The following is a 14,419-nucleotide window of genomic DNA, read 5'->3' as shown; positions in this document are numbered from 1 at the left end:
AACTTACATATCACACTACCTAACATAGTACCTACAAGATAGAATTGAGAAAACAATTATGGAATTTAATAAAATCTGATTTGTGCTTAGAAAACCTGCATTTTGCTTAACTACATGGTTAGAGAACCATGGTTTGATAGGAAAGGAAAATGCAATACCCTAAAGAAGGTAAGTCTGTGAACATATAGTCAAAGTTATATCACAGTTACATATAATTTACCCTTGATTATTAAAACATCTTCAGGAGATGACAAGGAAGCCCTACATTTTCAAATTTTGAAGTGGCATCTGTGACCATGAAATTTTATAATTTTTAATAGTGATCAAAATAAACCAAGGATAAACCAAAGTGAAAAACATAAATTTCTAAATATACAGGGTGTCCCCAAAATGCAGACACACTTTAACAGCTGATAGCAAAATTTTTAAAATAAAATATATTTTAATAAATACTGCCTTTATAATTATTCAAAAGTGTGTGTTTACATTTTGGGGGTCACCCTTTCCTATATAATAAAAGCCTAATATGCAAATAGACCAAACGGTGGAACAACTGGTTGCTATGATGTGCACTGACCAGCAGGGGCAGACACTCAACACAGGAGCTGCCCCCAGCCCACAGGCTTCAGGCCAGCCAAAGTGGGTGCCAGTGGGAGCCCCTCGATTGCCCTGCTGATCACCCCACAGATGGTCCCTGATCACTACCCAGGCCTAGGGACCCTACCCATGCACAAATTTCATGCACCGGGCCTCTAGTTCATATATGAAAGTCAAAGAACTTAAACTAATCAAGTGGTCTTTTAGAAAAACTTTCTAAATATTCAAAGATCCAATGAATCATCTCATTCTGAGAAAAATTTCAAATTACATAGTTAATTGATTACCAACTGTAAAATCCCAGTAACATGAATTACAATTGCAAAAATTGAGATTATATGAATAAAAGACACAAATATTTTTTTAAATATTTTTTTATTGATTTCAGAGAGGGAGAATGAGAGTGAGATAGAAACCTCTATGATGAGAGAGATCATTGATCAGCTGCCTCCTAGGGGGATCAAGCACGCAACTCAGGTATGTACCCTGACTGGGAATTGAAACGGGACCTCCTGGTTCATGGTCCACACCCAACCACCAAGCCACACAGGCTGGGTTTTTGTTTTTAATATATTTTTATTGATTTCAAAGAGGAAGGGGGAGAGAGATAGACAAACATCAATGATGAGAGAAAATCATTGATTGAAAGATACAAATATTTCAGTCTTATATGAATTCATTCAGAGATTTAAATTGAAATGAAGATTCTTCACTGGCATTTTTTATAAATTTTAATGTATATCTGATTGTTAAAATAATGTACTATCTTCAGAGAACTGAAATATGTCTTCTTCAAAACTGTTTTCCTTTAATAACATCCTACCTAATAAGAATAATATGCAAATTAACCATCACTCTGCTACACCCACCAGCCACGCCCACCAGCCAATCAGAGTGAGTATGCAAATTAAACCCAACCAAGATGGCTGTCGCCACAGAGAGCAGGAGGGAGGCTTGGGTTTCCCCAGCAATGGAGGAAGCCAAGCTTTCCACACACCCTGGCCGGCCCAGGCCTCCACTCAAGGCTACAAAGTTTCAATTATATAAGATAAATCCCAAGAAAAATGGCAGCAGCCACGGAGCTGGAGAGAGCAGGCAAGGGTTTTCCCCCGCGATGGAGGAAGTCAAGCTTTCCACCTGCCCTGGCTGGCCTAGGCCTCCACTCCAGGCTACAAAGTTTCAATTATAGTAGATACATAAATTCCAACCAAAATGGCTGCCGCCACGCCATGGAGCGAGCAGGCTTGGCTTCGCTCCAGGCTACAAAGTTTCAATTGTAGAAGATAAATAAACCCCAGATACCAGGGCGTCCGCATGGCCGACCTGCAAATCACCACAGGCCCCTCGCCCAGGCTGCCCCACGCCCCAAGGGAACCCCCACCCTGATCCGGGGCAAACCAGATGGCCCCCACCCATGCACCAGACCTCTATCCTATCTAATAAAAGAGTAATATGCAGATTGACCATCACTCCAACACACAAGATCAAGATAGCTGCCCCCATGTGGTCAAAGATCCTGCCCCCATGTGGACACAAGGTGGCCACCACAAGATGGCCAGCAGGAGAGGGCAGTTGGGATGGACCAGGCCTGCAAGGGAGGGCAGTTGGGGGCAATCAAGCTTGCAGGGGAGGGCAGTTAGGGGTGACCAGGCCAGCAGAGGAGGGAAGTTGGGAGCAAACAGGCTGGCAGGGGAGCAGTTAGATATCAATCAGGCTGGCAGGGCAGTGGTTAGGGGGTGATCAGGCTGGCAGGCAGAAGTAGTTAGGGGCAATCAGGAAGGCAGGCAGGTGAGCAGTTGGGAGCCAGCAGTCCTGGATTGTGAGAGGGATGTCCATTTAGGGCAGTGGGACATCCCTCGAGGGGTCCCAGATTGGAGAGGGTGCAGGCTGGGCTGAGGGACACACCCCCGCCCCCGTGCATGAATTTCGTGCACTGGGCCTCTAGTCTATATAATAAAAGCCAAGTGACCGTTAAGACAGAATGACCAGTTGCTGTGGTGCACACTGACCACCACGGGACAGACACTCAATGCAGGAGCTGCCCCCTGTTGGTCAGTGCGCTCCCACAGGGAGCATGCTGCTCAGCCAGAAGCTTGACTTACAGCTGGCGAGCACAATGGCGATGGCAGGAGCCTCTCCCACCTCTGAGGCAACACTAAGAAGTAGTGAGCCCAGTGGTAAGGAGCATTGAGTAGGCGAGCAGTAAGAAGCGAGGGGTCCAGGACTGTGAGAGGGATGTCCACTGAGGGGTCCTGGACTGCGAGAGGGCACAGGCTGGGCTGAGGGACCTCCCTCCAGTGCACAAATTTCGTGCACCGGAACTCTAGTTGTGTATAATTTGAAAGAAGTCTAAAAAATTAGTGAAATATCTGTAAAAGATTGACTAGTACAGTTTAGCCTAGTATAATGTTTTAATTAATCCTATCTAATAAAGAGGGAATATGCTAATTGACTGTCACACCCTCATAACGCTGGCGGCTCCCACAGCCAATGAGGGAATATGCTTATTGCCTGTCACTCCCTCAAAGATGGTGGCACCCACAGCCACAAGGTGGCGGTGCCCAGTTCCCTTAGCCCCACTGGGGCAGCAGGCATGCGGGATGGCCAGACCCACCCCCAGGCGGGTCTGGCCACACTACGTGCCTGTCTCCAGAGCCCCCTAGTCCCCCCAGCCCCCCAAGCACCAGGGCTGGCTGGAGGAGCAGTCAAGCCTCAGATGGCGGCTGCCCAGCCGACGCCTGAGGCACAAGCAAGCCTCAGATGGGCCCAAGGCTCAGGTAACCAGGGCTGGCCGAGGCTTGCATTGCCAGCAGTGAAAGCAGCAGAGGTGTTATGGGGGCATCGCCTTCCCCTGATCGCTGGGTCACCTCCCACCCCTTAGGGCTCGAGGACTGTGAGAGGGGGCAAGGCGGGCTGAGGGACACCCCCCTCCAGTAAATGAATTTTCATGCACTGGGCCTCTAGTAAGGTTATAAACAGCTGAGTAGGAAGTTACTAGGCAACACAAACAGAATTTCAAGTAATTTATTTATTGTAAATGTTATATTTGCATATGTATATATACACAAACCAAATTTTCTTTGAAAAACTAATGAAATTCAGTTAATAAACCTATTATTAAACTTTATTATGAAAGATTATGTAAAATTTTTAAGTGCTTAAAATTTTACCATCCGTAACATTTCTTCCATAGTAAAAATTCATTTTTAATGGTTGTGATAACTCATAGACACCACGTAACATTTTTGCACTTATCTAAGAAAACCTTTCTTCCTTTCTCTAGCGAATTCCTTTGAAAATATTAGTGTCAAGAGAGACATGTTCCAGCACACTTTAGTAAATGTAAACATTCTAAATTATATTAAAAGCAAGCTTTGAAGTTTCAGATTTTACATTTAAAGTGCTCATGAAATTATCAAGTGGTTTTATAACAGCTCGATTGATTAAACATACAATTGTTCCTGCTTTATACAGCCATGAATCAACAGCATTTGTCTGATTAGTTCTATTAAATACTTCGTACCTTAAGGTTTATACTTTATTAAAATAATGCTATTGTAAAAGGATGTCATGTTTTAACATGATTCACAATAGGATTCTATTAAATTAATTTTTCTAATATTCATTATCCATAGATAGATCCATAGACTCTGTTATCCACAGAATCCATAGATTCACTTATCTATAGAATGATCATAAAAATGGAAGATGACTGTGTGTGAATACACACATATATACCTTTAGTGTATTTTGTACTTAAAAATATTATGGACCTTAATTGTGGGATTTGTGTATTCTTTCGAAGACAAAATAAACTTTTATTCAAGAATCTAGCATATGATGATTATTAGTCTATGCAAGATGAAAAATATTATATATTATTGGCAGTAAATTAATCAGTTTTCACAGGTATTAGATTATCACATGTTCAACCTGAAACTACATTAATGATAACTAAGATCAAAATTCATAATTACATTTAAGCATATAATGACAAAACTTAACCAATACAGTTAATTTGAGGATTATTACAGTAACATGTTCAAAATAACAATCCATGTTAGACACATTAACTTCACAGATGACTGAATACAACTTATTCAGTGATAGAAATGAAAATGTTATTATAAATTCCCTGACTTCGTTGAACTTCTTATATTTCTCAATTCCCATTATTCAATTTCTGTTTTTCTGTGTTAACAAAGTTTGTTTTGCGGTGTTTTATTTTCATTCATAGTTGCAGCAGGAAAAAAGGATTTTCAAGAAAATATCAGGAAAAAAAAACTATTAGCTTCCCTGAAGATATCAGCAAAAGAAAAGGTAAAACAATCAAGTGAGGGAACTATATAAAGGAGGTGCAGGAGCAGGACGAACAGGAATTAAATTTCCCTGAGATGATACTTTTGGTTGGGGTGGAGGTGGCCTGTGAGAAGAAAAAACAGTTAGTTAATCATGTGTTTAGGTGGAATAAAATGATAATTCATTTCAAACCCAACATAACACCATCCTTAATATTATTAACCATTCTTAAGGATATGTTTTATTCTGAGATTATTATTAATCTGATATGCCATGGGTAAAGGTCTTCAAACATAGTCTAAAATGGATGCTTACATTAAATTAATGCTATTCTATAATCAACAATGTTGTGTGGAGGTTCTGGTTTATGTTTGAAAAAGAATAGTGCAGCCCTGGCCTGAAGGGCTCAGTTGGTTGGGCATCGTCCCATGCACCAAAGGGTTGCTGGTTCGATTCCCAGTCAGGGCATATGCCCAGATTGCAGGTTCGATCCCTAGTGGGAGACCGGAAGGAGGCAGCAAATCGATGTCTCTCTCATATCAATGTTTCTCTCTCTCTCTCCCTCTCCCTTCCTCTATCTCTAAAAATCAATAAAAATAAATAAATAAAAAGAAAAGCACATGAAATTCAAAAGACAAATAGTAAAAACCAAGTGAGGAAAGTGTGATTAAGCAAGCATCCCTTGTGCTGTTAGGATTTAAGGGCAGGAAATTATGTAAATATAAATCTTACATATATGCACATCACTGAAATTCCAGCTCTCTCAAACATAATATCCACTCTAAGAATTAAACTGGCTATAACTTCTATACATGTCCTTCTCAATCCTCATACTTTAACCTTTGGATACCTTTTCCTTAACCACTTTGATCAATTGTAGTTTACCACTAATCCAATAACACACAACATTACCTGTTGATTATCTGTCTCACAAGGTTTATATATTCTTCCCTAATGCTCAATTGGATTTCAACACACTCGTATTGTATTGAATTGCCTCAGTGTTGCAATTCAACTATAATTTGAAGGACTTTTGGGGGTGTGAGTGGTGGGGTGCATTTTATGTGATGCAAAATATCCTATATAATAAAGAGGGAATATGCTAATTGACTGCCATGCCGTCAAAGATGGCAGCACCCACAGCCACAAGATGGCAGCGCCCATTCCCCTCAGCACCATGGGGCGGCAGGCATGCGGCAAGGCCTGCATCCAGAGTCCCCCAGTCCCCTCAACCCCCCAGCTACCCAGGGCCAGCCTGAGGTGCAGGCAAGCCTCGGATGGCGGCTGCCCAGCTGCCCAGGGTCACCCGAGGCTCAGGTAACCAGGGTCAGCCGAAGCTTGCACTGCTGGCAGTGGCAGCAGCAGAGGTGTGATGGGGGCGTCGCCTTACCCTGATTACGGGGTCGCTTCCCACCCCGGAGGGCTCCTGGACTGTGAGAGGGGGCAGGCTGGCCCTCTAGTAGTTAATAAATTTTCTCCTTTTTGCTGATTTTAAGCCAATCTATTGAGTCTTTTTTTTTTTTAAGTTTCTAGTTCTGTGCTTAAATTCTCAATTTTGACTATTAATTCCATGACATAATCATCACAATTATTTTAAAATCCACGTCTGATAACTATTAACTGGATACCCTCCAAATCTTATTCTAAGGTTGATTGCTTTTCTTGGTTTTAGTCACATTTTCCTTTTCTTATATGTCTGGCTTTTTCTTGGGGGAGGAGAGGCAAATATTAAAAAAACCTGTAGGAATAAGTTGAGAATCTAGTTCACTATTACCCCTGTGTTGCAATACAAAGCCTGGGATGTTTGCCGGGGTATCTCATCCTTGGCAGAGCTCCAATTTCTGTCCCCCTCAGCTCTCGGCGTTTGTTGAAAGCTTTCCTCAGCTTCCTAACCTCTTAGTTCTCACTTTATAGACACACACATCTACAACAGAAAAATGGCCCCCAAAGCTGGGATCATCACCAGACTATGTTCCTCTCCTGGACCTTAGCCCACAATTCCTCATTTCCTTGGAAGTTCTCTGGTGCCTAATCCAACCACCTGGTTTCCCATTCCCAAAGGTCCTTCTTTCTGAACCATATGGATACCTCTGGTCCTCTCACCAAAGGCTACAGCGGCAGTTTACTGTCTTGCTGAAGCTTCTTTAAAATTTCATTTGACACTGCACTAATATGACAACACTTAAATACAATTCTTAAATTAATGAACTATCTATACTGTCGGCAATAAATACCTGTCCTAAATCAAATTAAAATAGAAGGAAAAATATTAGCCATTATTTCTGAATTTCATTCTGGTCAAGTAATCTAAACAAATTCATTTCAAACCTTGATGGGAACTGCTGAGGCTGCTTCGCTGCATATGTTGGTACAGGAAATCTGTTTTCATATACATTCTACAAGAGAAAAAAGTTATTACCACAATGCACTCATAAATATATTTTCTATTCAGTTATTTTCCATATAAAAGTAACCAATATATTTAAAATCAATGAATAGACAACTTACTTATAATGTTGACATTTAAAAATATTTTACTTATTCAAAATCTTTACCAATGAATATGGAATACTTAATTATTTTAAGGCTATATATTTTTAAGTTCAATATTACTAAAGTATTATAATCAACTACATTATTTAAAACATAACACATTTCCTATGTCAATATATTTTAAATAAAATCTTCCAAAAAATATATTGCCAAATCTATACAGTACCCAAATAGTACTACAAATATCACTAATCTGCTTTTGGAATTCCTTATATTCTCCCTTGACAAGGTGGTTGAAAGAAAGTTTTACAACAAAGTGAGACTCTATAACACAGCCTTAAATAAGAGAGTAAAGTAAGAAAATTTTTCACATATCACATTACATTAGAAAAAGTCAGGGAAGATTGGATGAAATTGCTAAATCACTGTGAAGTGTTCTTTACTAAGATAGTCTCCATTATCTACTAAAGCTCTATTAGTGGCAGAATATGCACAGTGATGAAGAGCTTAGACATTCTATGGTTCCTGCTATGGAACAGATGTTCTGCTATTTTTTTGCCCATGGAGTGATTTGTTTATACTATGAAAACAGAGAAGGGATGCAAAAACAAATTGTCTCCATCCTCATCCATCAAGCCTAGGTACACCATTTTAAAGGGATAGTTAAAGTCTACTTCTTGGAATTTACATATACTTTTATATGTATGTAAAAATCAATGTACATAAAACATCTTTTTTTATGGTAAAAAGATTTGAAACAACCTGTTTTTAAATGTATGGTAAATCCATAAGACGGAATGCTATGACACTAAAAAGAATGGGGTACATACTCATTACTCACAAACAATGGGACAACCCATCAAGCACCATGAACAATCACAGTAACATAGTATCACAAAAATAAAATAAAAATTCTCCAGAAACCAAACTCAAAAGTGATGAAAGACTGGTATCTAAATGACAGAGAATTCTAAATACCTGTTATGAAGCAACTCAATGAGACAGCAAAAAAATTCAGAAAGGCAGTTCAATGAGCTCAGGAATAAAATTAATGAACAAAAGAAGTGCTTTACCAAAGAGATTTAAACTGTAAACAAGAACCAAACAGAAATCTAGAGCTAAAGTACTCAATTAATGAGATGAGGGATGCATTAGAAAGCATTGGAAATAATTCAGATGGAAGAGCAGAGAGAACTAAGATCTTTTTAAAATGAAAATATTCTGTGAGAATTATCGGACTCTATTAGGAAGGGCAACATAAGATAATGGGTATCCCAGAAGGAGAAGAGAGAGCCTATTTAAAGAAATAATAGATGAGAACTTCCTAAAGTTGGGGAATGAACTGAACATAAAAGTACAAGAAACTAACAGAACACTTAATTATCTCAATGCAAACAAACAAAAAAACACCTTCTCTAAGACACATTATATTCAAAGAGTCAAATGCCAATGATAAAGGAGGAATTATAAAGACAGCGAGGGAGAAAAAAGATAGTAACCTACAAAGAAACCCCCATCAGGCTATCATCAGATTTCTCAGCGGAAACGGGCCAGGAGAGAGGAAATAATATATTCAAAATAATGAAAGACAAAAAATATCAGTGAAGAGTACTCTATCATCCAACCAGGTTAACATTCAGCGATGAAGGAGAATCAAAGGCTTTCCCAGACAAACAAAAGCTGAGAGAGTTCACCACCATAAGAACTGCATTACAAGAAATGTTGAAAGCAACTCTTTTACCTGAAATAAAATATAAAAGCACACAAAGCTTAAAGATGACAAATAGAATCAGAAAATGGCAACTCTATTTGTAAGCAGGGTATTAAACATTTATTTATAGTAGCATAAAAGTTAAAGGGGGAGCACTTAAAATAAATGTAGCTAATTCAAGTTGGTAGCAAACATGCTCATAAAAAAAATATTCTGCGACACAAAAACCTAAAAGGGGAGGAGAAAAGGGGCCCAACTTGTATAGGCAAATGAAGATAAGAAACTATCAGAAAAAAGGACTATTTTATCTATGAGACATTTTACACAAACCTCATGATAACAACAACAAAAAATCTTGAGCTGAGACATGAAAAGATATAAGGTCAATATATTAAAATAAAAGCTAATATTAATATTTTTTAAAAATAGGTGAGAGATGATTGTCTTTCTTAATCTCATACATAAGGTCTCTACCAACAGAGAGATTACATTCTTAAATTCTTAAGAATTATTTCTAAATCTATGTGGCAATTCTTTTTAACTTTTAAAAATGTTAAACCAGCCCAGCTGGTGTGGCTCAGTGATTAAGGGCCGACCCATGAATCAGGAGGTAACGGTTCGATTACAGGTCAGGGCACATTTCCGGGTTGCAGGTTCCATCCCCAGAGAGGGGGAGGGTGTAGGAGGCAGCCAATGGGTCTCTCATCATTGATGTTCTGTTTCTATCTCCCTCTTCCTTCCTCTCCCTAAAGTCAATAAAAACATATTTTTCAATAAATGTGAAACCATAATAATAGTAAAGAAATACAACTTTTCATTTTAAACTTACAGGTCCTCTGGGGGGAGTCACTGGAGAAACATGTCGAGGAACACTCACTGGTTGTCTAGAAACTTTTCCTTGATTTTTGCCATCTGATCTGAAAGACAGATTTACTTTTGAGTTAAATAAAGATTAAAATATTTCTACATGACGTATTACGCATACCTTGCATATTCCCAAAAACAGAATAATGATGTTGTAGAGGTGATTATGATGATCATGATGACAGATAAATTTTTCCCATTTTTAACAGCTTTTACACATTTTTAATCCTTACAGTACTAGAAAGTTTTATTAACCTGTTTCATAATGAAATGAAATGAAATTCTAAGAAATTATAAAGTTTTGGTCAATGAGACTAAACTTTGACTTTTCTCCTCAATTCTTCCTAAAATCAGAAGAGTAAAAGCATACTCTTAAGCTACAAAATTTAAAGTAGTCACTCTAAGAACTAGGAAGTTCAGGAAGAGCAAATGATAAGCTAAAAAATATATCAGTTGAGTTTCAGACATGCTGAGGCAAAAGCAAATCAGCTAGAAAGAGATGATGGGAGATAGCTAAAATTTCGGAGATGCAGACTGGGGAATTACATGATTTGGTCAGTCTGAAGTGTGTAAAAAAGAAAAAGAATGGATAGAAAGATGTATCTGTTGTAGACTATGTTAAAAATTAAAGCTCACATCAGGATACTCTAAGAAAATACTCTGTGTGAGAAAAATAGAGCAATGAAGTAAAGGTAAGCAATCAAGAAGGATATGTATTTTTTTAAATAATTAACATAATAAAACTTAATTACTAAGTAATTACACAGTGCCAGTTAATGTGCTATGGGTTTTACTTGTTAATACTTTCTCATTTAATCTTCACATCAACTTTAAGAGATAGGTATTATTATTATTATTGTTATTTTAGAAGAAGTAAAATAAGAGTTTTACTATTCAGAGTTTTATTATTCCAGTTCATGATTCTAACAAATGACAAACTGGAACTTAAATTTAGAGCTGATTACAAGGTCCATGCTTATCTATGCTACATTCTATTGCCAACATATAGAGAGATAGTAGTACAAGTGTTAAACACACAGATTAGATATGTTAGTTGTCTGAATTATGACAACCCTTTCTTCCACAAAACATATTTCTTAAAAGCTTATAATTTACAAATCCTCTTCCCCAAACTGTGATTTGAAAAGTTCTTCCTCTGTGAGAACTGATCCTTAAAACAGACATGGAAAGAAAATTTCAACATTTACACTTTTAAATCTTTATTGCATATTTTAATCTCTAATTAAGAAGTTCAAATCAGAAACTGTAGCCCCAAATTCTATTTATCCCACAATCAGATATCAATCTCAAGCAAAATGAATTGTAAGGGCCATTTTCTGTACTATACAAGCTGGTTACCATAATACTTTCCTCTTATCATTTTAAGAGGTAACTGAACCATCACTATCCTTCTACCCCTGCTAATCATGTCCAAAGAATAGAGAGATAATTTAGAACCCTATTTTTAAACCAGCCTCTATAATATGACCATCATTATAATTACATAAATTATATTATGTGAATTTAAAAGGAAAAAATCTAAGTACTCATATGTTTGTGATCTCTTCTTTCTGAAGCAGCTTTGCCGTAGTTGATTTCTCTTGAAGAAGACAAAAGCAGCAAACACAATAAGGGGAACAATTAAGAAGAAGAATACTAGAAGTCCATCCCTCAGTGCAGTATTCTTTTCTAGAGAGAAGAATTTTATATTAATGATCATTAAATTAGAAGTTAACTCATATTAACTAGAACATAGTAGGTGATTATAAATGTTTTACATTAATTTTCAGATTGGTCAAAAGTTAAACTGATATAAATTATATACACGGAGAAGTCTGCTCATACTTCATCCCTGCCCACTTCTTTTTGCCTTCCCCAGAAGAACCATTTATTACTTCCTTATATTATCTCACATTATTTCTTCATGCAAATATAAGCAAGAATAAAGTATGTTATTGTTGTCAACCTTTTCTTACATAAAAGGTAGCATACCATAAACACTACTTGGCACATTGTTTTTTTCACTCATCTATATATCTTCCGAAACCATACATTGAGGACCATCTCATCTTCTGTACAGCTTTACAAAATTACATTGTAAGGATGTCCTATAGTTTAATGAACCAGTATCCAACTGATACTTTCATTTTTCTAATCTTTTGTTATTTAAAAATGCTATAAAATGCTATAATGAATAACCCTAAAATAATGCTATTATTATAATGAGTAATAACAATGGGTGCTGGCATCTCTATAGAATAATTTCCCAAAAGTAGAACTACATATCAGAGGGTAAATGCATTCATTTTTTTTAAGACACTGTCAAATTGACCACCATAATGGTGGTTACAATTTACCACACCAGCCAGCAATATATATGAATTCATCACAGCCTCACCCACAGGGTCAAACTTGTGCATGTTAGCCAACCTAGTAGGTGAAAAATTATACCTTACATCATTTTAATTTGCATTTCTTTTTTTTTACACTATGAGTTAAGTAACTTTTCATTCTTAAGTAAATGTAATTTTTTTTCTGCTCAGTCCTTCAACAATTCTACTGGACAATGGGTTTTTTCCTTCTCAATTTCTAAAAGCTCTTTATATATTAGGGATAGTAGCTTTGCCTGTGTATGAGCTGGAAGCATTCTCCTCAATTTGCCATTAGTCTTATGATACAAGGCTTCTCTCCAAGCTTAAGTTTATTATTCTTGGGTAGTTGAATTTATCAACCTTATTTTTCATGGCTTTTGGATTTTATCTAATTATACTTCTAAAAATTCACTAACATTAACTTTACCTGTTCCATGGTCTTGAGGGAAAGTCTATAGTAAATATGAACAGGAATGATACACTGTAAAATTTTTCCTCACAATTTTAAGTTTTTAAAAGTACCAGCAATTTCTGTTATAAGTTGTATGACATTACATGAAACAACATTCAACCCAATTAAAAATATAGAAAGATTAAAGCAAGCTTGATTATATCATTTCATACCTACTAATCAGTAGACAAAATTTTGATTAAAGCATCCAACATTGGTAAGGTTATATTGAAATTGGTACCTTCATACTGTTGGTAGCATTATATCAATTCATTTGGAATTTTTATCAAGAACTATAAAAAAAATTATATCCTTCAACCTAGCAATCTCATTTCTAGCAATTTATCCCCCCACTGGAAAATATGCCTAAGTATTAAGATACTAGAGGCCCGGTGCACAAAATTTGTGCATTGGGGGGAGGTGTCCCTCAGCCCAGCCTGCACCCTCTCCAATCTGGGACTGCTGGCTTCCAACTGCTCGCCAACCTGCCGTCCTGATTGCCCCTAATCACTTCTGCCTGCCAGCCTGATCACTCCCTAACCACTCCCCTGACAGCCTGATTGATGCCTAACTGCTCCCCTGCCAGCCTGATTGACCCTAACTGCCCTCCTCTGCAGGTCTGCGTCCCCCCCCCAACTGCCCTCCCCTGCAGGCCCAGTCGCCCCCAACTTCCCTCCTCTGCCGTCCTGGTCATCTCTAACTGCCCTCCCCTGCAGGCTTGATCGCCCCCAACTGCCCTCCCCTGCTGGCCATCTTGTGTCCACATGGGGTCAGTCATCTTTGACCACATGGGGGCAGCCATATTGGGTGTTGGAGTGATGGTCAATTTGCATATTATTCTTTTATTAGATAGGAGGATTAGATAGGATAGAGGCCTGGTGCACGGGTGGGGGCCGACTGGTTTGCCCTGTAGGGTGTCCCAGATCAGGGTGGGGGTTCACTTGGGGCATGGGGCCTGTGGTGGTTTGCAAGCCGGCCACACCCCCCGTCGACCCAAGCGGAGGCCCTGGTATCTGGGATTTATTTATCTTCTATAATTGAAACTTTGTAGCCCTGAGCGGAGCCAAGCCTCCTGCTTGCTCTGTGGCCACAGCCATTTTTGTTGGGATTTATTTATCTTCTATAATTGAAACTTTGTAGCCTTAAGCGGAGCCCAAGGCAGGCCAGGGCTGTGGAAATTTGGCTTCCTCCATCTCCGGGGGCAACTTAAGCCTCCTGCTCTCTCCAGCTCCATAGCTGCCACCATTTTTGTTGGGATTTATTTATTTTCTATAATTGAAACTTTGTAGCCTTGAGTGGAAGCCTGGGCCAGCCAGGGTGTGTGGAAAGCTTGGCTTCCTCCATTGCTGGGGAAACCCAAGCCTCCTGCTCACTCCATGGCTACAGCCATCTTGGTTGGGTTAATTTGCATACTCACTCCTGATTGGATGGTGGGCATGGCTTGTGGGTGTAGCAGAGTGGTGGTTAATTTGCATATTACACTTTTATTAGATAGGATACACTACATTGTTATCAGTGCATATTAAAAACTTAGAAACAATTTTATTAACCAATGTCACCCCAATAAATTAATTTAAAAATAAATAAATTAGGCAGAATTTAAATTTTAAAAAACTTAGAAGCAACCTAAAT

General features: G+C 38.3%; 1 protein-coding gene across 1 annotated transcript in view; it reads right to left on the bottom strand.

Moving 5' to 3' along the window:
* Positions 1-3,608: 3,608 nt before the first annotated feature.
* Positions 3,609-14,419, bottom strand: part of ADAM9 (ADAM metallopeptidase domain 9) — a 99,047-nt gene continuing 88,236 nt past the window's right edge. The window contains exons 19-22 of the mRNA XM_079779299.1: positions 11,512-11,653; positions 9,930-10,017; positions 7,225-7,292; positions 3,609-5,020 (exon numbers count right to left, since the gene is read on the bottom strand). Coding sequence (XP_079635425.1) covers positions 4,927-5,020; positions 7,225-7,292; positions 9,930-10,017; positions 11,512-11,653 — 392 coding nt within the window. The 3' untranslated portion in view covers positions 3,609-4,926. The remainder of the gene's footprint in view (positions 5,021-7,224; positions 7,293-9,929; positions 10,018-11,511; positions 11,654-14,419) is intronic.

This window comes from Cnephaeus nilssonii, assembly GCF_951640355.1.
Source record: "Cnephaeus nilssonii genome assembly, chromosome: 8".
Lineage (NCBI taxonomy): Eukaryota > Metazoa > Chordata > Mammalia > Chiroptera > Vespertilionidae > Cnephaeus > Cnephaeus nilssonii.
This window is presented reverse-complemented; position numbering and strand designations above follow the sequence as displayed.